The sequence below is a fragment of the Cupressus sempervirens genome, chromosome 2 (genome assembly GCF_028749045.1).
Source record: "Cupressus sempervirens isolate cs-2001-9-10 chromosome 2, ASM2874904v1, whole genome shotgun sequence".
NCBI classification, from domain to species: domain Eukaryota; kingdom Viridiplantae; phylum Streptophyta; class Pinopsida; order Cupressales; family Cupressaceae; genus Cupressus; species Cupressus sempervirens.
The window spans coordinates 106372325-106396085 of NC_143119.1; the positions used below are offsets into that span (position 1 = coordinate 106372325).

A 23761-nucleotide genomic window follows, 5' to 3' on the forward strand; every position below is an offset into this window, starting at 1 on the left:
CACCTTGCTTCTCTCAGCTTCAACAACTTTGCACTTTGATATCCTTCCTTAACATTTGATCAACATTCACCTAGCAACCAAAATTTGTTCCAACTCCTCCTTAAATAGTAGTCTCTCTAATTCCAAATTCTTCCAAAAAAAATTGTTTAATCACAATTGTCGATCTCAAGTTTATTGTATTTAGTGACTTAGACAATAGAACTTTCATAGAACTCTATGCCCATCATTATCCTTCTTCTATCGTCATCATCAGATCTTCATTATATTTTTCCATTCGTAGATCTTATAACAAACTTTGACTCATTTCTTTGAATTTCTTGAACATTCTTTATTTTCACCAAAAGTTGGCCTCAGAATTCATCTTTACAAACTTGTTCTTGTTGTTGTTACTCAATGAACTTAATATTTCACTTGGGTAAAGCATCACTCAATTAATACTAAACTTACTCGGTTAACACTGAACTTTCACTTGCTTAGTCAATTGCTCAGTGAAAACTATAGTCACTCAATGAACATTGTCTTCCTTCTTTCACTTTGTAACTCACTGTAGCTTGTATAGCGCATTACATTATCACTATCCAACTCATTGAAGTGCCCATTGAATACCATACTTAGCAACTCTATCATTAACATAATTTCTTCAAATCACCTTCATCAATCAAATGATATAGCACTCTATTGAGTTAACATAATGTCTAACGAACTAAGACTTTGACATCAATGACAATATAACAACTAAAATGACTCTTTAGCATACATTTGTAGCATTCTCAGTACATCATCTATTGGGGCTAACACTAAGCTAATTTCTAACATCAAAGATTCAATGATCATTGAAAAAGACAAAGCCAACTAAAATACTAAAGTCTCTAAAAATGGGGACATTTTAGCAACCCTTTGGCAAATGATTGTGAAAGATTGAGGTTTGTAAAAGAAGTTTGATGCTAGGGGAAGCTCTTAAGATCTAATGGGATAAAGAATGTCAGTGATGAAAAATAAGAGGGATAACAAGATGGGGAAACCTAATTACCAAATGGAAATAAAGAAAAGTGCAAGCCAAGAACTCTGATAACTCTATTGAAATGAGGGTGAGGGATGAATAGAGTATTCTTAAATGGATGGGTACAACACCCCTCCAAGGAAAACAAAAAGTAAAATTGGGATATAGGCACGTTGGGAAGGAAAAATCTAAGTTTTCAACAACTTATGTTGACTTAAAAATTGGGCATGCCTTATAAATTGTTAGTATTACACATATACATGAGGGATGAAGGAGAGGAACTCTTACTTCAATTTATATCAGAAAACAATTGGAATGGAAAATGGGCATTTTGGGCTACAACATAGATTATGGAAAAATGGACATGACAATACCCTCAAAAAATGAACTAATTTTTAGTATGTAACTAAAATATAGTTTTGCAAATGGGTGGATATTATCTTTAAAGATTCCTCCATTTTCATTGATGTTAATGGAGAGATTCTAGATTCTATTCCATTGAGCGTATTTATTAGGCAAGGATTCCCCCTTGCTCCTTCCCTATTTGTTCTTGTTGTAGATGCTTTGAATTATAGCCTGAAGCCAAAGAGGTGGGTCCTCCAATTAAGGGTTTGTCTCTACCTAGTTCTAGCATGCTTATAGTTCAACAATTTGCAGATGATACTGCTCATTTTATGGAAATGTCAAAAGCTAACTTTGGTAATGCTATGGATAGACTATAGTCTTCTTGCAAAGCCTCTACTGCCAAAATTTCCCCTATGAAATCTTCTATTCTTGGTTGGGAGAATACCCCTCCTATTTGGGTCAGAGAGCAGGAGTGGCAATGGGTTGGTCATAATAATATTGTGAGGTATTTGGGTATTCCATTCTCTATTTAGCCTTCTTTGAAAGATATGTGGAACTAGATGTATAAAAAAATAAAAATAAATCACATTAAATGGCAAACACATATGCTCTGTATTGCTGGAAAACACAAGCGGTGCAAAAAGTTCTATCCTCCCACACTATTTATTATGCCTCTGCATGGTTGCTTGCTAAGCATTAGAATAATTGGATTGAAAAGATTCTAACAAATTTTTTTGGTCTACTGGTTTAAGAAGTAGCAAAAGACATAGTGTGAAGTGGGATCGGTGTTGTTATCCCAAAGATCTAGGTGGTCTTGCTATGAGAAGTATTGAGATCCAAGGAGTGTCCCTTGCTTATATGTGGATTCTTGACGCCCTTGTTGGCAATGAACCTTGAAAATTTTTGGTTAGAAATAATATATATAGAGCCAAAATCAGGAAGGAGAGGAAATGGGGGGAAGTTCCTCTCTTGGATGTGGTTTTCGAGGACTTTGAGGTTAAGGTTGTTGGTTCTAAAGTGTTTCAATCTAAAGTGTGTCAAGCTCTTAGTCTGCCCTAGGTATGATGTGGGTAGGAATCCTTCTTATTTCTTTGTCAAGGACAGATCCATTTGGTGGGGGATTTATCTCAAGGACAAGCCCCTTGCTCTAACTCAGTGTTGTTCTGCCAAGCTTTGGCATAAAAAAGGTATTTCCCTTGTACAGGATATTGTGGTGGATAATCGAATGGGCTCTTGAGATGCATTGAGCTCTAATTTTAACATCCCAAACTCCCATACGAAGACTTATACTCTCATCAGTAAAGCAATGGGCAAGTTCTTCCTTGGTAAACTCATAGATTCTCAGCAATTTTTGGAGCAGGCTCAATGGGCTTATGGAACACCTCTTGGTGAATTTTCTTGCAAGCATATTTATAAGTTTCTAAATTCTAATATGGATATCCTGGACAAAATCAATCAGGTATGGGGATCTAGATGGTCTTGTTCTAAATGATAATTTATTTTTGTTTTGTTTTGGCACTCCCATGTTGAACCCAAAAAGGTTTTTTTTAGGTGGGTGCTTTGGCTTAAGAAGTTGGTTGGTGGGTCTTTTTTGTCTACCATTAGTAAGCAACCCATTTATTATTCTCAGTGTCATTGTGAAGAATCTTTTGAACACTTGTTCTTTGAGTGCAAGTTTGCATATAATATTTGGCCTCTTTTCTTTAGTAATTATTTGAACTTGAATCAAAAGCCTAGTTTGTCTTGGCAAGAGATCTTGACCGATTTTGCGAATGCTTTTGATTTAAAACTAAACTCTTTTTGGTTTTCTCTTACTAATGAAATTATGTGGTTTATCTAGAAGCAAAGGAATGAAGAACTCTTCCAAGTGAGGCAAAAGAATCCTATTGGGCTTTTTTTTTAAACTCACACTTTCTAACATCATGTCACAAGTTATGGTCATCATTGAAGTTCCAAGAGATAGGTTTTTGGAGCTTCTTAAAGAAGACAATATGGTATTATTTTAGCAAGATATCTGACTTTCTAATTTTGTTCCTAAAGATAAGGTCAGAGATAGACTGAACCTTAATGATCAATCACCCCACCAATTTCAACACTCTAGTTCCACTATTCCAAATCAAACTTGAATTTGAAACTTTTATGATCAGCCTCCTCAACAATCTCAACACTTCAGTTCCAATGTTCCAAAGCAGTCTCTAATTGGGACTCGATATGAACAGGATGCAAGTACTTAGAGGGAAAATGCCAGCGGCACACAAGAAGATGATGCTTTCAATGGAGATGGTTGGAACACTAATGCCAACAGAAGCAACATTGTTGGATAGAGCTATGAAGCCTAAGTGCTTTTCTTTTTTTCACTTTAGAAACTAATTATTTATATGCTATGGGTATCTTTTGTGTTCAGTTCCCTGTTGTATTTTTTCTATCAACACTTTATACTCCTCTGGGCTTCTTATTTGTAACTGGTTATATGCTCATTTTGTTTTTTATTAGCACTTTGTAGATCTTAGTGTTGCAAGACTCATTCATGTCTACTATTGTTATACTCTAATATATAAAAAAATTATGTAGCTTCAGTCAAATTAAAGCCAATAGCAAATCATAATAGTGTATATGTATATTTATATACTACACACACACACACACACACACACACACACACATACATATACATGTATATATATATATAATGATCGAGCACCCTGCTAGTATTTGAGCATGTTGCATATGTCTATCGACATCTTTTTTGACGAGGTTCCTTAACTAATTGAGTTTATAACCCTACGTTTGACAAAGCAGTCATGTAGCCAAATAGAGACATGTCTCTACGTGGACATGACTAGTTAGTCAAACATAGGGTTATAAACTCAATTAGTGGACATGACCCTAGTTGGCAATAGCCACGTAGAGTCATGTCTCTATGTGAACATGATCATTTTTCCTCTATTTTTATTGATCACTACCGATAGAGAACATCATCAATCAAGCAGTAATGACTAGTATTATTTGCAATGTATAATACATCAACTTATCTGCATTCAATCTGAAGTATATACCTTGCCTTAAGTTACAATCTTATCTGAAGGTATTTATATACATCTTGGGTTTGATTCCGAGCATTTAAAATAATACTAAAATCGTTCATTCTGCTGCTCTATCATAGATCCTTCATTCCTTTACATAGTATCAAAGCCTAACTAATAGAGCTTAGATAATTGTTTACTACTCAAATTTCAAACCTTTTAAATTAATTCTAAGTTGCAACCATAGTGAATGATGTAAGGCTCGAGGACAGACTCAAAGGTGCTACAAACTTTGTGTCATGGAAAATTCTAATTATGATCATCCTTCAAGAACTTGAATTAGAAGCATGCGAGGAAGAAAATAAAACAATGCCTGAAAATGAACCAGATAAGACAATTTGGAAAAGGCATAATAAAAAATCTATGAAAATTATCATAGATTTTGTTAAAGATTACATACTCCCATCCATATCAAATCTAAGGATCTCTTATGAGATGTTCATGATTATTAAAACCACATTTGAAATCAATAATACCAGAATACTATTCACCTTGAAATGACTACTATAAATCAAGATGAATGAAAGGAGAGACTATTACATCATATTTCATGAGAATGAAAGAGTTAAAAGATCAACTTTCAACCATTGGAAATTTAAGGTAGATGACAAGGAATTATCCTTGATAGCTCTTAAAGGATTACCTATGTCATGAGAGTCCTTTATTCAAGGAATTAGTGCTCAACTTGAATTGTCAAATTTTGACCAACTTAAAAATGACTGTACACAAGAGGAATCAAGTTGGCTATAAGAGGGATCAATCCAAATCAAGAGGGAGAAATGCAAGCCATTTAAGCTAACACAAACAATAAAGGAAAGAAAAGACACTTCAAACGAAAAAGGGGTAAGAGTAATCAAACATACAAGAAAAGAGACATGTATAAAGTTCAATGCTACAAGTGTGATAAATTTGGACACACTCACAAATACTACCTAGAAAGAAAGAAAATTCAAGCTACCCTAGCTAAAGTCAAGGAAGAAAACTCACTATACTTTTTAGCCTTATCAAGTGAATTAAACACTAACAAGAATACTTGGATAATAGATAGTTGAGCATCTCAACACATAATTGGATTTAGAGACCAATTTGAAACCTTTGAAGGTCACTCTACTGAAGAAGTCACATTATGGATAACTCCACCTATTCATTGAAAGGAATTGGGAATTGTTCAATACAATTGAAAACCAGAGTCACACTACAACTAAAAGATGTATTATGTGTACCTAGCATGGAAAGGAATTCGGTCTCCATTTTTGGTCTAGTAGATTGAGGATATTGTGTCACCTTTCAAGAAGATAAAGTTCTATCTTGGCCTAGGAATTCCAACATTAAGAATGCAATCATTATAGGTTTTAGAGATGGAAGTCCATATAAACTTTGCAACCCTCAAAACATAGCCTTAAATCATGAAGTTTCAAACTCTAATGAAATTTGGCATAGAAGGTTAGGGCACCTTCATTTTCGTGCTCTACCCTCTATAGAAAAAAATGTCACATGCCTACCTAGTCTAAAATCTTATCGTGTTGGAACTTACAAAGGATGTGCATTAGAAAAAAACACCAAAGGATCTTTTCATCACAATGAATATAAAACAAAAATTGTGCTTGAACTTATTCACACTGACTTGTGTGGTCCTATGTCAGTACCTTCACTAGGAGGGTTCTTGTATTATGTATTTAATATCGATGACTTCTCCAGGAAAACTTGGATTTATTTCCTAAAACTCAAAGAATCAAATGAAGTATTATCACAGTTCAAAGAGTTTAAAGCATTAGTCAAAAATCAAATTGAAAAGAAAATCAAGACTCTATGATCTGACAATAGGCGTGACTATATTTCTAAGAACTTTAAAGAATTCTACACTTCTATTGGGATTAAGAGGGAGTAAATAGTGCCTTATAATCCACAATAGAATAGAGTGGCAAAAAGGAAAAATAGAACAATCATTGAATCTGCTAAAGCTATGATACATGATCAAAATCTCCACATCTCATTCTGGGATGGAACCTCAAATAAATCCAAAATAGATGTCCTCATTCAATCTTAGAAAATGTAACCCCTAAGGAAGCCTTTAGAGGAAACAAACCTAAATTAAGTCACTTGAGAATCTTTAGTTGTCTTGTATATATACATGTCCCTAAAGAAAAGATATCCAAACTAGAACCCTCTAGGAAGAAAGGTATATTCGTTGGGTATAGTGAATACTCCAAAGGTTACAGAGTCTACATTCTAGGACAAAGAATTATTGAAATCAGTAGAGATGTTAAATTTGAAGAGGATACTGCATAGAACCTCTCTAAAAACATTGAAGAATTAAACGAAGAACCGACTACAATATTAGATGAAATCCCTATAGTTGAGAATCATAGGGAGAGTTGCTTAGAAGATCATGAACACTTATTATCAAATACTAGAAATGTTGGAATTTCTAACAAGAAAAGACCACTATGGGCAATAAAGATGATTGAAGAAAACAATGTAGAACCTGATGAAATCTTTAGAGAAAGTAAGAAAACTAGAATTCATTCATGTTATGTTGCTCTTATATCTGAACTTGTCAATCTAAACCATCAAGTGTTGAAGAAGCCTTAACATGTCAAGCTTGGAAAGATGCAGTGATCGAAGAATATTAATCTATATTAAAAATTGATGTCTAGGATATTGTACCTAGACCTAAGGACAAATCAAAGGTCTCTTCTAAATGGTTATTCAAAATCAAACATCCACTTGATGGTAGTATTAAAAAACACAAAGCCAAATTCATTGCCAGGGGATTTTCTCAAAAGGCTGGAATTGATTATGAAGAGACATTTGCTCTAACCGCTTGATACACCTCTGTTAGAACCATTATTACTATTGCAACATTCAAAGGATGGAGGATTCATCAAATGGGCATCAAGACTACCTTTTTGAATGGTTTTATTGAAGAGCAAGTATATCTAGAATAGTCAGAAGGTTTTATTACTCATGACAAAAACTCCTATGTGTGTAAAATAAAGAAGGCCTTCTATGGCCTTTAACAAGCCCCTAGTGCATGGTACGAAAGGATAGACTATTATCTTACTAAACTAGGATACTCCAAAAATGAAGTTGGTCCTAATCTATATATCAAAATATCTGATGGTGATATGCTAATCCTTGTTCGAGATTTTGATGACTTACTAATAACAAGGGAAGATCATGTTATTGAAAAATGCAAGCAAGATCTTGCATTTGAGTTTGATATGAAAGATCTTGGACTTGTACACTATTTTTTGGGTCTAGAAGTATGGCAAAAGGACTACATTTTCCTAAATCAAGGAAAATGCACTATTGACATCTTGACAAAATTTGGAATGATGGATTGTAAGCCTTTATCTGCACTAATGGAAACAAATCTTCATAAGCTAAAAATAATGCAATTGAATCTGAACCTATAGATCCTACATACTACAGACAAATAATCAAATCCCTAATGTAGTTGGTGAAACTCACCCTAATATTTATTATGCAACAAAGGCATTAAGTCAATTCATGTGTGAGCCTAAGAAGATTCATCTCATGGCAACCAAGAACATCTTGAGATACCTATGTGGTACCATTGAACTTGGTCTAAATTATGATCATGTTGAGATTCAACTACAAGGGTATTCTGATTCTGATTGGGCTGGCAGTTCCATCGATCATAAAAGTACTACAAGATGTTTTAGCCTTGGATCTCCTATGATATCTTGGTTTAGCAAGAAGTAGTCAGTGATTGCTCAAAGTTCCATTGAAGTCGGATATAGAAGTCTCAATGGCAGCGAGAGAAGTAGTATGGTTAAGGAAGCTACTAGTTGGATTATTTGGGAAGTCTCTAAGCCCTACTGTTATGTATTGCAATAATCAGAGTTGTATAAAGCTATCAACAAATCCAATTTTCCATAACCAATCAAAGCACATCGAGATTTCTTATCACTACATCACAGATATGGTGGACATAAATGCCATTGAATCAGTATATATCAACACTGATGAGAAAACTATCGATATAATCACTAAACCTCTCTCTAAATCACAAGTGGAACATTTTAGAGGTAAACTTAGTACAATTAAAATGTGATTATAACTCCTGAGATGAATCTCAGTTATATTTAAATTGTGAAGAGACTGTTTCTCACTTTTTTTTCCAGTACCCCTTTCTCAAACAGATTTGGCACTTCTGGTGGAGTTTGTGGGGATGCAAGTGCTGGCATGTTTCCTCCTTGTTTGAGTTTTAAGACCATCTAGGCCATTCCCCTTCCAAGACCTCTTTTCCTCAGGTTGCTTGGACTATTGGTCCTTCCCTTATTTTATGGCATGTTTGGCCTTCCCTTATTCTATGGCATGTTTGACTTGAGAGAAATAGGAGGATCTTTCATGATGTGCATATGGGGATCAAGCACCTGTGGGGGAAAGTTGCTAATTCTCTTCATGAAACACTCTTAGCTAAATGCAACTTTGATAGAAGTTTGGATGTTGGAGATGCTGGTATTTACTCACACCTTTCCTTTCCTCTTCAAACCGACACTCCCTCTCTCCCCCACAGACGCTCTAGGAATAGAGCTAGGTAGCACTCTCGGCGTGTTAATCGTGAGGGGCATTGGACTCCTCCCCAGGCTGGAGTTCTTAAAATCAACACTGATGGCTCTTCTCGGGGAAATCCTAGACTAGCTGGTATTGGGGGAGTTAGGCATAACAACTTTGGTGATGTTTACCTTCTATTTTCTATCTACAAGGGTTACCATACAAATAACCTCATAGAAGCCCTTACTATCTTGGTTACAGTGGAATAGTGTTGTCAACATGGCTAGAGAAGAATTACCTGTGAGAGGTGGTTGTGAATTTATTGAATAGATAGAACCTCGTGGATGTGGATTGACATTTGGCTCTGGTTATTCAACAAATCACTCAGTTATGCAATTCTCTAGATTCTGTGTCTTTTATGCATATCCCTCGTGAGTGGAATGGTGTGGCTGATTGCTTGGCTAAATGAGCCACCAAGCATGTACCAGATTGGAACATTATTGATCATAGGAATAAGAATAGGGGAATAGGAATAGCTATTCTGGAATACGTATTTTGGAATAGAAAATGAGGCTACGTATTCCTGTTCTATGTTTGGTTAAGCCAATATTTGATGGGGAATTCGCAGACTTCAAAATTTATGTTTTCTAAAATAAATAAAAGTGGAATAGGAATACATATTCCAATAACACCTATTTGGATGGAATTGCAAAATCTCATTTTTGGGCCAAAATTGGAATACGTATTCCTATTTTACTTCGTATTCCAATTCCAATTTGGTGCATCCAAACGAAAAATTTAAAATTTTAAGAATTTACATATGCCTATTCCGCTTGTATTCCCATTACCAAACAGGCCCTGGATTTTGTGTCTTGCATGTATATCTCTTGTGAGTGGAATGGTGTTGCTGATTGCTTGGCTAAATGGGCCACCAATCATGTACTAGATTGGAACATTATTGATCATAGGATGCTTCCCCCTAATTTATCTCAAAAACTGGCTCAACTTGTGGACTAGGATAAAGCTCTTTAGTGCTCTTTGTTTCTTCTATTTTTTTGTTGTCTTTGGTATTCCATAAAATTTTACCCCTCTTTTAGTGATATTTAAATTGTATATAGACATATTCATTTAAATTTTTTATGTAAAAATAGTTACTATCTTTCATATGTGGATTATGTTATGAAAAGTGATGATCTTTCATTGATATATTTGTAGGGTTGTTATTGTGAGGTGGTGATCTTAACAATAGCTTGAACTGTTATCATGACAGATTCATTAAGTTGTTGTCCCAAAGAGCTAGAGTCACAATAATGAATGTATCATGGTAGGCTACATTGAATTGTTGTCCCATAGGGTTGGAGATCATGATACTTGCCATGACATCCTGATCACTTGTTAACTGATAGATTACATTAAGTTGTTGTCCCAGAGTGCTAGAAATCAGATAACTTATTCTCGTGATGGCATCAATGATTTTGATACAAATACACATATCAAGAGAATATTGATAATTCATTTTCCCTCGCTAAGAGGGAATGTTAAATTATGTAGCTTCAATTAAATTGAAGCGAGCAGTAAATCAAAATAGTGTGAATATACTAGATAACAGTTTGATCTCTTTATTAAACTCGCCCAATATTATTCCTATTATGATAATCGACCACCCTGCACAGTATTTAGGCATGTTGCATATGTCTATCGGCATCTTGATTGATCGGGCTCCTCAACTAATTGAGTTTATAACCCTACGTTTGACTAAGCTGTCATATCCACGTAGGGACATGACCCCTATTGCCACGTAGAGTCATGTCTCTACCTGAACATGACCATTGTTCCTCTATTTATATTGATCGCTGCCGATGGAGATCATCAATCAAACGGTAATGCCTAGTATTATCTGCAGAGTATGGCACATCAACTTATCTGCATTCGATCTGAAGTATATACCTTGCCTTAAGTTGCAGTCTTATCTGAAGGTCTTTATATACATCTTTGTTTTAATTCTGAGCATTCAAAATAGTACTAAACAGTCACAGTCAATATCAGACTTCTTGGTCTTATTCTGGGCATTAAAAATAATATTAAACAGTCACAGTCAATATCAGACTTGAACATACAGTTATATATATCGGACTTTCAATTGGACAGTACTAGAATCATTCATTTTGTTACTCTATCAGAGATCTTCATTCCTTTACAGCAAACACATGGTTTAAGCTTCAATCGTCAATTTATTGTTGTCACTCGTCTACAATTGTGTAGGAAAGACATTCCTACATAACACAGATTTTTCATTTCTTAATATTGCATTCTAATATAATAGTTGTTTCCGGAACTAGTCAGAAAGTTGTTCCATTTCTACTGTTCTTATACAATGCCATAATTGCTTTATATTACCTTAAAATTTTGAGATCTTGCCTTTCGCAATTTTCACAATACAATATCCTCGTATCTTTTATAGCTTATGGGTATTCCAAAATAAAAACGTTAGATTAATTAAAGTCTTCATACTTGCAACCAGTGCTAACCACCTTTTAATGAAACTTCAAAAACTGACCTTTTCGTTGTAATAAACACTCTTCAACCAAAATCATCTACTCCCTTGAACTTAGCTTAGCTCTTAAAACAAGAATGTTATCAAGCTATTTTGATGATCATTAATGACCCCAAGCCCAATCAATTTGCTAATAAAATTGGTGGGATAGAGGCATTTCATCTAGGTAACCAGACCATAATAATATATATATCAGACCTTGTAGCTGTAGCTTTAGATGGATCTCTGAATTTCTTTTCCACGCTAAGGTACATTTCCAAAGCTTGAGTTCTACAATAATTTATAATTTCTACATAGGGCTTTTATGCACCCGTGATTGCCGACGTTAATGCAAGGTTCCTTGCAACAACTGAAACTACAAGCATCTGAAACTACATCAAAATTGTGAATCAAACTCCAAGCATCTGAAACTACATCAAAATTGTGACCTATCCAAACTGTCAAAATATGGATGATTTAGTGCTACTTTTGCTGAGATCCTCATTGCAGGGTTATGCTGCAACATCCTCTGCATATATACAATCATTTTGAGTTATATCATGGGAAATAGTGCATCCAAAAAACTTTTAGAATATAACTGCTAAGGCAATACGGAGTGGGCAGATCTCTTTTGAGCTACAGAGCATTTCTAGATAGAAATAGGGATTAACCCAAATGGAGATCAAGGGTGACTCACGGAAATAAGGTCTAATCCATTTGAGTCCAAATTAGAAACAAATTTGGAAAAATCTTGAGGCCTCCATTTAGGAAATTCATGCCAGTAGTTAAGCTGCGTCACTCCAGGCCATATTTGTTCATTGGGAGTTCCTATCAACCTAGATACATTCAAGTGCATAGCAAAGAAGAAAATGCATATCAAATTTATTAGAGCATGAAATCATTCATTGCATATCCATTCTCAATACGAATGCACTGATAATTCGTTACTAGTTTTTCCTTCAAAAGCATCAGCTGAGATTGCTAGATGAATACTATAAACCTGTGTATATCTTTAGGTAAATTTACATTGCCCTCACCTGAAAATCTTTAGAAGCTGTTGTATCTGAGAATCTCCTTTAAAAAGTACTTCCATATTACATAATTCAGCTGGAACAAGGAACAGTCGACCATTTATTTGAATGTTATCAGACTCTACTTGCAAATTATTAGAAAAAAATATCATTTGGCTTAAGGACATACCAAAGATGCAGCCAAGAGACCACACATCTATTGCTGTAGAATAGTATTTGGTACCCAACAACACTTCAGGGGCTCGATAGCACAAGGTAACAATCTGCAAATAGCACCAGCCCAAGATGCAAAATGAGCATGCACCACATGTATTTTGGGGCTTTGCAATATTGTGTTAAAATCTGATCTCTATATCTAAATCACAAGGTTCAAATTTGAATTTAAGTTTGTCAATCATAACATTTAGATAAAATTCGGCTAGGGTAGAAATTTAGAAAAAAATTGACATTATATAAATTTATTTACTTTTGTAAGTCAAATTTAAAAATAGAATTTGGAAAAAAATTGACATTAAATTTAACTCATATAAACTTATTTACTTTTATAAGTCAAATTTATCTATTTTTAAATATAACTAATAAATTCACAAAATTGTCAAAATAGTTTGACATTGCTAAACAATTAAACCAAATAATTCAAAATTATTTTAAAATAAAATAATATTATTATAAATAATATTATATTTAGTATCATAAAATTTTATTGAAATTTGGAAAGGATAAAAATTCGCTGAAATTCAAACTTCATAGATGAAATTCAGCATATCCTGTGACTTAGATCTAGATTATGACACAAGATTTCAAACTAAGGTGTACCTCTTGGGTGTAATTCTTAATAGGGACAGTGAAAGATCTTCCCAGCCCAAGATCTGCAATTTTAAGCAGCCCCACTCTTTGATCTACCAATATATTTTGTGGCTTCAAATCCCTGTTAGACATTCAAGGAGTCAACATGCTACATTGAACAAGAAGAAATTGAACTAAGATTTCAGTTAAGAGAAAGAACCTGTGAAGCACCCCATGGCTGTGACAGTAACTGATGCCCTTACATAGTTGATACATGAAGCTCTGGTCTTAATAAAAATATGTTAAAGAGAAATCCACATATATAAAAAGGTCGAAGTCATACAGATTTGACTTTCCATTTGAAAACAAACCTGAATAGATCTTGGAGACAATTTGGTCTCACTTCGGCGGCATGTATCTATGTATTGTTTCAGATCAGAATTTGCATACTCAAATACCATAAATAATACTGGTTTTCCAGAGCCAGAAAATGAAGCATCAACATCCAACAATCTGTAAAGACAAGTTTGCTTCAACTCTGATGCCATGATAAACTGGAAACTGAATCTATTATACTATAACAGCCATCACTTTAATACTCTCGGATCTTCTTCATGCATGCAGCATAAGTAAACTTATATATAGTGTATAAATCAAGTTCAATCAAAAGAATTGCTTCTAAATGAATAAAAAACAAGTCTTCAGGTTATAGATTTATTAGAAGACAGATTGCAGAAGCAAAGAGCATTACACAAGGAAAAGATTGGATAGGATTGAACATGAAGAATTAGGATAAGAAAGACATAAAATAGATAACATGAATGAAACACACAAGTTGCCTTCTGCCTTTTCAGTCTCTTGGACTGAGCGAGAAGTGAATGTACCTTTCTTCATTTGATTTGCTCTTTTGATATATGTGGTTGTTCAGACTAGCATTATGATTATAAGATGAAAATGATTAGCAAGATGGATAGCATGTGGTTAAGATAATTGAAGTTTGAAGATTATTTGTACAGCATAATGATAGCATAAGAGTCGATGGTCAAAATAAAAGCAAAGGCCTTCAAATACAGAATTTCCATGAGGGTAATCAACGGCCAAGATTCAACGTCTAATGTATGACTAGGATTGAGGAAAATGAGGACATTGATAAAAATCTGCAATTAAACCTGCAAACACTTATTTAACGGGCATGAAATAATGCAACAAATACTCCGCTAACTCTTAAATGCAACTCTTCAATGGTGGAGTGAAACCACTCTTAACTGCTGTCTCAACCTTTCAAATTTGTCTCTAGGCAAGCGCTTAGTAAATACATCTGCAATCTGATCCTTAGTAAGAACATACTCAAGCTTAACTTGATGATTACTGAATGGTACTTGATAGGAATATGTTTGGTTCTAGAGTGCAGAACAGGATTTTTAGATAGGTTGATAGTACTCGTATTATCACAGAAAATAGAAATAGGACGACTGAAATCTACCTTAAAATATTTCAAAGTCCGCTTCATCCAGAGTACCAGTGTGCAGCATGACACTGCTGCAATATATTCCGCTTCAGGTTGTTGAAAGAGAAACAATTGCTTTCTTTTTACTATGCTAAGACACTAAACACTTCCCAAGGAAGAAGCACTTCCACTTGTGCTCTTCCTATCATCAACTGAGCCACCCCAATCCTGGACCTATATAGGCTATAAGTGAGATATCATTTCTAATAGAATATTACTTTAAAATATTCCAAAAAAAAAGTTTGAAGCCCCTTCTATGAGACCCAATCCTTACTGGTGTGGTACATATGATCACACAGAGAAATAGAAGATTCATGTGTTTAACTCTCAGTTGTGAGCAACATCATTACTTCCATATCTACTGGCAGTAAATATTGATTTCCCATATCCACTGGCAGTACATATGGACCAGTAATCATATGAATGCGTGGACTTCAAAGTCCAGGAGTTGTGAGAAATAAATCACAACTTTAAATTCACTCGGCACTAACTATTACCGAGTGCCAGTTTGCTCGGCACCTTAAGGAGCCGAGTGGCAGTTTGCTCGGCACGTGAAGGTGCCGAGTGACAGGCAGTAGGTGCCGAGTTAGCTTGGCACAAGAAGAAGCCGAGTAAGCTTGGCACTTGAAAAAGCCGAGTAAGCTCGGCAATGCTCGGCAACAATGGATGCCGAGTGAGCTCGGCTCAAACTGGAAAAATTATAACTTAGAAAAATTTCAACGTGAATGTTTCCACCATTAAAACCAGAGAGCCAAAGCTTGAAGCTTTTAAACAAATTTCTCAAGTGCAATGAATAGAGGAAGAGCAATGGATTCAAGTATCCCTGCTTGCTTTCTATTCAACTTTGATTAAAAACATTACAAAATCTGGGAACATTCAGCTTCAACCAGAAAACCCTAAAATAACCTTAAACTGATAAAACTTCAAACTTCAATGAACTTTAAACTTGCAACTCTAATAGATGCATACAATGGTGCCTGGAGCAATCACTGCTTCAACAGGACAAAACCAACAATAGCAAACTTACAAAGTGAACAAGGGAAACACTTGCCAACTGGATTTGTTGATCTCTTTCCTTTTGCTTTGCTCTACTCTACAACTTCTATCTTTTCTGCTCTGCTGAACTGACTCTCTCTGAATGAATGAATGTAGAAAACATTCTTTTTGTCATATTCCATTTTCCCTCTCAACGTTCAAATTTCAAAATCACCTACCAAAATAAATGCCTGCCGTCCATGGATGCCTGCGGGAAACAAACTGATAAGGTAGATGGGCGTGCGACTCGAGGACAACCTGCAGGCTCTTAATGTTCAATTTCCAACAGGAGTAACAACTCTCTGGTTCTATACAAAATTAAATGCCCAACAGCAAGAAAGACAATGATAGATATACGCTAATATTTTTGAGACAGTCCTTTTCAGCAGATGAACTGCAGGAAGAAAAAACCACAAGTAATGCATCTGGAATATAACTATAACCCAAAAAAAAAAAAAAACAACTTCTCTCAATATAACTATAACAAAAAAAACTCTCATTCTGATGATGGATTCTGGAATATGATCTGAAACATTAATATTAAAAATAATGTTACAAAATCAATCCCAGAAACATATTGCATTAAAAAACTGAACTTTTAGATCCATAAAAGCATCTTCAGTTAGCTCCATCAAAGGGTATTTTGACTTTAAGACAGGGTACTTGAAAATGGGTTCACTTATGCTCCAGACAGAATGCACTAAAAGTTAAAAAAATAAAATCTTCAGATCTCCAAAAACACTGATTTTTTCTCAATTTTTTGCTATTTTTGATCACAAAATATATAGATCATATAGAACAAATGTTGAAAATTTCGACAAAATCTATTGTATTTTTCAATTTTGATCGAAGATGCATTTTGTCTTAAAGATAGCCGCGTCCCTCAAAAATATTTCTTTTACCCCTTAACTGATTAGATGTCTGAACCAACATCAAATCGGATCAATCCCTTTTCCCAGGTCCACGGCACTGGGAATTTACGGTTTGTAGAACTATGCAGCTCCTCCTACAATAACCGAGGATTTGTTTTCCTCTGGTAAGTTGTGCATAGCCCAGCTAAAGAATTTCTCTATAGCCAAGATTCGAACGCATGCACCCTTGCATGCGCAGGAAAGGGTTTAAGCCCAGAACCCCACTAGCTCAAAATCAAAAGAGATCATGCAGAAAATCATGGAGCACTGGATGGGTATAACCTACCAAAACATAGTTGAATCAAATTCAAGAAAACGACATTGCCAGTATGATTTTATTGGGTATCCTTTCTTAAAGGAAGAATTACTAGCTAACTAATTTAAATCTGTCCTAGCTGTAGTTATTTGAAGCATGCCATTTAGTCAGCTGAGAAAGTTTAGTTTTACAATCTAATGTCGATTTTCTACAGTCATTACTAATTACCTATGCCAAAAAAATCATTTCCCGTATTACTAGGTTTAATCAATTCAGACAGCAAAGTTCCCATTTCAAATTTGAAAGGCGGGAAAACAGAAATATACCCATGGCACGCATACGAATATAACATTCTGTACAATACATGCAATTAGAGAGAAGAAAATGCAGGTAATATGATGCAATTGAGATGAGTTGGGTATTTCATACTTGACAATGTATATACAGGGCGAGAGGCTTCGGAGCAGAGAAATCTCTCTAATGGCAGTTGGAGGAACACCATCTTCCTCAAAGTGTGTCTTTTTCAACGCCACCACTCGTCCAGTCAATTTGTCTCTTCCCTTGTAAACTTTGCCGTATGCGCCTTCCCCTACCTTCTCCAGCTTCTCGTATTTCTCCATTGCAGGAGAAATTACAGCTGCGTTATGCAAGGTTGACAGCGTAATAATTTGTTGTCTAAATTTTAGAATGATTATAGGGTTAATCTATCAAAATTCAAATGAGCAATATTCTTAATTTAGAAACTAAAGTAAAAATATATGTTTTTTTTGTGAATGATTCTTTCCTAAAATTTAGAATAGTGTAGGGCTAATATAAATTTCAAAGGACGAACTCTTTTATGTAAATGAGATTAAACTAGCTTATATATATCTCTATATATATTACGCCGAGAGTAATCGTTCTCAAGGCGCCTATTTTCATTTAATCCCAAGGTTATTTTAATCACAGTTGGGATTTATGAAAATGAAAATAGGCGCCTCGAGAACAATTACTCTCGGCGTAATATATATAGAGGTATATATAAGCTAGTGGCAATCGCGGCGCAATAGGAAAAGTATTTTTAATTTTTTTTCTATTTTTTTAAGGTAAGTGCTGAATTATTTATTTCTTTTTAAATACAATTGTATAAACTTACTATAAAATTATTCTTGAATATTTTTTTTTTTAATTCTATATATGGTGTTTATTTGCATCACTTTAATTTAGTTTTATTTTAAGCATATTGTTACGTAAAATGTTATATTGAAGAGTAGAGTTATAGTTAGGGTTAGGGTTAGTGTTAGGGTTGGGGCTATTGTTAGGGTTTGAGTTATGGATAGGGTTAGAGTTACGGTTAGGAATAGAGTTACAATTAGAGTCAATATTAGCATTAGGGTTAGGGCTAGGGTTATTTTTAGGATTATGAATCTTGTTAGGGTTATAGTTAAGGTTAGGTTTAGAATTAGAGTTAGAGTTAATGTTAGGATTAGGGTTAGAATTTGGGTTACAAATATAGTTAGAGTTAGAATTAGAGTTAGGGTTAGGGCTAAGGAAAGGGCGAGGGTAAGAATAAGGGTTTAGGTTAAACATATAGTTAGGGTTAGGATTAGAATTAGAGTTAGGGTTTGAGTTAGAGGTAGAGTTAGAATTGGAGCTCGAATAAGGGCTAGAGTTAGATTTTAAATTAGGGTTATAATTAGGCTTAGGGTTAGGGTTAAAATTAGATTTACGGTTAGAGTTAGAGAAAGGGGTAGAGAAAGGGTTAGTTTTAGGGTGATGGTTAAGGTTAGGTTTATATTTAGAGTTAGGGTTGTATATAGAGTTACATCAGGATTAAGGTTAGGGTAAGGGTTTGAGTTGGGATTAAGGTTAGGGTTAGGGCTATGGTTTTCATCTAGATTAAAGTAAGGGTTAAGGTTAGAGTTAGAGTTTTGAGTCAGGGTTAAGGTTAGAGTTAGGGTTAGGTTACGGTTTTAGTGAAGGTTAAACTAAGGATTAGGGTTAGGATTAGAGTCTAATTATGGTAGGGTTAGATTTACAGTTAGGGTTATATTTAGGGTTAGAGTTAGGGGTAGGATTATGGTTTTAAAAAAGTAATTTTCTTTTTGGCATATTGTAATGTAAAATGTTATAGTCAAACATAGATATATGGTTAGGGACAAAGTTACCATTACAATTAATGTTAACCTTAGGGATAGAATAAGGGTTAGGGTTAGCATTAGGGTTAGGGCTAGAGTTAGGGTTAGGGTTTGAGTTATGGTTAAGGTTAGGGTTAGAGTTACGGTTATGGTTATTGTTAGAGTTATAGTTAAGGTTTGGGTTAGAGTTATGTTTATGGTTAAGGTTAGGGTTAGAGTTATGGTTATGGTTAAGGTTTGGATTAGAGTTATGTTTATGGTTAAGGTTAGGGTTAGATTTATGGTCATAGTTAAGGTTAGGGTTAGAGTTATGGTTATGGTTAGGGTTAGTGTTATAGTAAGGCTAGGGTTAGGGTTTGAGTCAAGGTTAAGGTTAGAGTGAAGGTTAGGGTTTGAGTCAAGATTAAAGTAAGGGTCAGGGTTAGGGTTAGAGTCCAATTATGGTAGTGTTCGATTTAGGGTTAGAGTTATGCTCATGGTTAAGGTTAGGGTTAGGGTTAGGGTTATTATAGGGCTCGAGTTAGGGTTATTGTAGGGATAGGGTTAGGGTTTGAGTCAGGGTTAAGGTTAGGTTTAGGATTAGGGTTAGGATTTTAGTTAGGATTAAAGTTAGGGTTAGGGTTAGGGTTAGATTCTAGTTATGGTAGAGTTAGATTTAGGGTTAGAGTTAGGCATAGAGTTATGTTTATGGTTAAGTTTAGGGTTAGAGTTATGCTCATGGTTAAGGTTAGGGTTAGACTTATGGTTATGGTTAGGGTTAGGGTTATAGTAGGGCCAGGGTTAGGGTTAGGGTTAGGGTTAGGGCTTGAGTAAGGGTTAAGGTTCTAGAGTTATGGTTAGGGAAATTTTTTAAGCCAAGATTAAAGTTAGGGTTAGGGTTATGGTTAGAGTCCAATCATGGTAGAGTTAGATTTAGGGTTAGAGTTAGGGACAAATTAATGTTTATGGTTAAGGTTAGTGTTAAAGTTAGGGTTAGGGTTAGTGTTAGAGTTAAGGTTAGGGTTAAGGTTAGAATTAAGTTTAAGGTTAGTGTTAAGGTTAGGGTTAGGGTTAGAGTTAAAGTTAGGGTTAGCATTAGGATGAAAATTAGGGTAAGGGATAGGGTTTGAATTAGAATTAGGGTTCTTGTTAGGGTTAGAGTTACAGTCAAGGTTAGAGTTAGAGTTAGGATTAGGGTTAGGTTTAAAATTAGAGTTAGAGTTGGGATTATGGTTAGGGTTAGAATTAGGGTTAGAAATATAGTTAGGAATAGAGATAGAGTTAGGGTTAGGATAAGGGTAAGAATTAGGGTGAGGGTTAGAATTAGGGTTACAAATATAGTTAGGGTTAGTGTTACGGTTAGAATAAGAGTTAGGGTTAGGGTTAGGGTTAGAGATAGAGTTAGAATTAGAGTTCGAATAAGGGTTGGAGTTAGAGTTAGACTTAGAGTTAGGGTTATATTTAGGGTTAGAATTAAGGTTAGGATTAGAATTAGTGTTAGAGATAGGGTTACGGTTAGTGTTAGGGTTATGGTTAGGGTTAGCATTAGGGTTAGGGTTAGGGTTAGTGTTAGGGTTATGGTTAGGATTAGCATTAGGGTTAGGGTTACAATTAGAGTTAGAGTTAAAATTAGAGGTAGTGTTAGTGTTAGTGTTCATATAAGAGTTAGAGTTAGGGTTCAAGTTAGAGTTAGAGTTAAAGTTAGAGATAGAGTTGTGATCAGGGTTAGATTAGGGTTAAGGTTAAAGTTACTTATTAGATTTAGGGTTAGGGTAAGAGTTAGGGATAGGATTAGGATTAGAATTAGGGTTAGGGTTAGAATTAGCATTAGATTTAGGATTATACAGGGTTAAGGTTAGGGTTAGGGGGAGAATTAAAGTTAGAGATAGAGTTAGAGTTAGAGTTAGGGTTAGGGTTAGGGTTAGGGTTAGGGTTAGTGTTAAAATTAGAATTATCTAGTTAGAGTTAGAGTTAGAGTTAGAGTTAGGGTTTGTGTTATTATTGCTGTTAAGATAATTTTTGGGTTACTAATCATATTATAGCTAATAAAATTATAATTAATAAATATTATTACTCTAAATTATAATTATAATTTAGATTTAGGGTTAGGGTTAGGTTTAATTGTAATCACACACTCTCTCACATGTCCCATTCTATAATTTCCCCCCGCCCCCCCAATAATGTATACCCTCCCCACTCCCCCTACGTTGTTCTCTTTGTCCATCTCTTTCTCTACATATATACATCTCTCCCTCCATAATTATTGTCATTGTCTATCACTATCCATCATACTTACTCTCTCTCTCTCTCTCTCTCTCTCTCTCTCTCTCTCTCTCTCTCTCTCTCTCTCTCTCTCTCTCTCTCTCTCTCTCTCTCTCTCCCCCACCCCACTCTTTCTCCCTCCTTATTTTTCACTACATCTATCTATGTCTACCTCATGTCTCTCACTCTCTCCCCCTTGTCTCACTCTTTCTCTCTACCACATCACCTCATGTGATCTCTCTCTCTCTCTCTCTCTCTCTCTCTCTCTCTCTCTCGCACGCGCGCGCACACACACACACACACACACACACACACACACACACACACACACACACACACACACCATCTTCATGTTTATATATCTCTAAAATGCTCTATGTATGTCTACCTCATCTCTCTCTCTCTCTCTCTCTCTCTCTCTCTCTCTCTCTCTCTCTCTCTCTCTCACTCACACACACACACACACACACACACTCTCATGGCCTCTCTCTCTCCACCATCTATTTTGGACCCTTCTTATGCTTTTTCTCTCCATGGCTCATCTCTCCCCCTCTCCCCTTTTCCTTCTACCCCCTCTAAGATTATCCTCTCTCTCTCTCTCTCTCTCTCTCTCTCTCTCTCTCTCTCTCTCTCTCACACACACACACACACACACACACACACACACATTGCATCATGTTATTTATCTCACTCTTTCTCTGTATCATGTCGCCTAATGTTAATACTCTCTCTCTCTCTCTCTCTCTCTCTCACACACACACACACACACACACACACACACACACACACACACCATCTTCATGTTTATATATCTCTAAAATGCTCTATGTATGTCACACACACACATTGCATCATGTTATTTATCTCACTCTTTCTCTGTATCACATCGCCTCATGTTAATTCATTCTCTCTCTCTCTCTCTCTCTCTCTCTCTCTCTCTCTCTCTCTCTCTCTCTCACACACACACACACACACACACACACACACACACACACACACACACACATCACCTCATGTTATTTGTCTCTCTTTAAATTTGACTTCATTTCTAAAGTTTGTCTCAATTTATAATTTTTGTTTGTATTTCTATAATATAAAATCAAGTACATTTAATAGAACTTAATTATCTTTAATAGTTTTTTATACAATTAATAAATTTAGGTAAAATTTTATAATTTTTATATTTGATTTAAGTAACAAGTTTATTATCTTTTCTTTCTTTATTATAAATATTATGTTAAAATTCATTTGTAAAATCTAAAATAATTTCTAAACTTCAATATTTTAGAACCTCCAAAATCTTATTATTTTAATAATAAAATAAAATTACATATATAAAAAAAATTATTTTTAAGATTTGAAAAAATAATAAACTTTCATATAAAATGAAAACTGCAAGTAAAACAGTAACCAAAAAAGATTTACAGAAAGTTTTTCCTTTCTACTTTACAATTCATTTCCAAAATAATAGCAGATTTTCAAAAGAAAGAGAATATTTGTGAAAATAAAAACTTTTTGCAGTTATCTCAAACTGTTATTACTAAGTTTTTCTAGATTTAGTACTATATACTGGATGAACTCAAAGATATTAATAATCAATATTTGTAATAATAAAATTAAAAACAACATCAAGACTAACAATAATTATAAAAAAATTTAAAATAGCAGCAATAGTAATAATAAGAAAAGAGTAATTTCTTTCAGTGTTTTGTCTCTTCCATGCACCGTTTAATCTAATAGTCATGCACCAATTCACCAAATAAGGAAGAGAATGTAACATGCAGTTTGAACTTTGAGTTTTTAGAATCATGAATTTGCGCATGAAATACGGAGAATCAAGAAGTTATAAATTATTAATCACAAGTTCTACAACTGTCTATGTTTGTTATAACAACAGTTACATAGGAATCTTGGGCCAGTCTCATTCGATAAAATTAGATTAAGTACAAAGTTAGTCTTGATTGTAGTGTAGTTAAATAAGCATGCGAAAGTCCATATGAGGCATTTCTCAAGATAAAATATGGCAATTGTAATATATTTTAAGCAGACGAATTAATACAAAAATTGAATTTTTTTTCTCCATTCTCATTTTGCTATAGCAATTGTGTTTTTGATATTTTTGATAAGTGTTGTAGCATGTTATCTTTAACATTAAATTAATCTTTATTATTATATTTAATAGTAGTTTCAAACATTATTAAAAAGACTCTAAATACAACCAAATCACATAATCTAAGAACTAAAACATAAGTACCCATCACAGGAACAGTTAGAATGCCCAAAATTGCTAAAATAATTGCACTTGCAACTGTTGTTACAGAAGCAATTTGTTACTCCAATCTATTATCTTTCTTAGACTAAAGGAGCACAAGAAAAAGTGAGATTGATATTA

At 34.6% G+C, this 23761-nt stretch overlaps 1 protein-coding gene across 1 annotated transcript; it reads right to left on the reverse strand.

The window, feature by feature from the left end:
• Positions 1-11456: 11456 nt before the first annotated feature.
• Positions 11457-17679, reverse strand: LOC149571263 (cyclin-dependent kinase B1-1-like). Its single transcript, XM_089812822.1, has 8 exons — positions 17441-17679; positions 13674-13815; positions 13523-13584; positions 13333-13444; positions 12686-12779; positions 12523-12592; positions 12183-12321; positions 11457-12014 (listed from the first exon to the last, which is right to left on the reverse strand). Exons 1-8 carry the CDS (start codon positions 17629-17631, stop codon positions 11922-11924), a joined length of 903 nt encoding a protein of 300 aa, XP_089668948.1. The 5' UTR covers positions 17632-17679; the 3' UTR covers positions 11457-11921.
• Positions 17680-23761: the final 6082 nt, after the last annotated feature.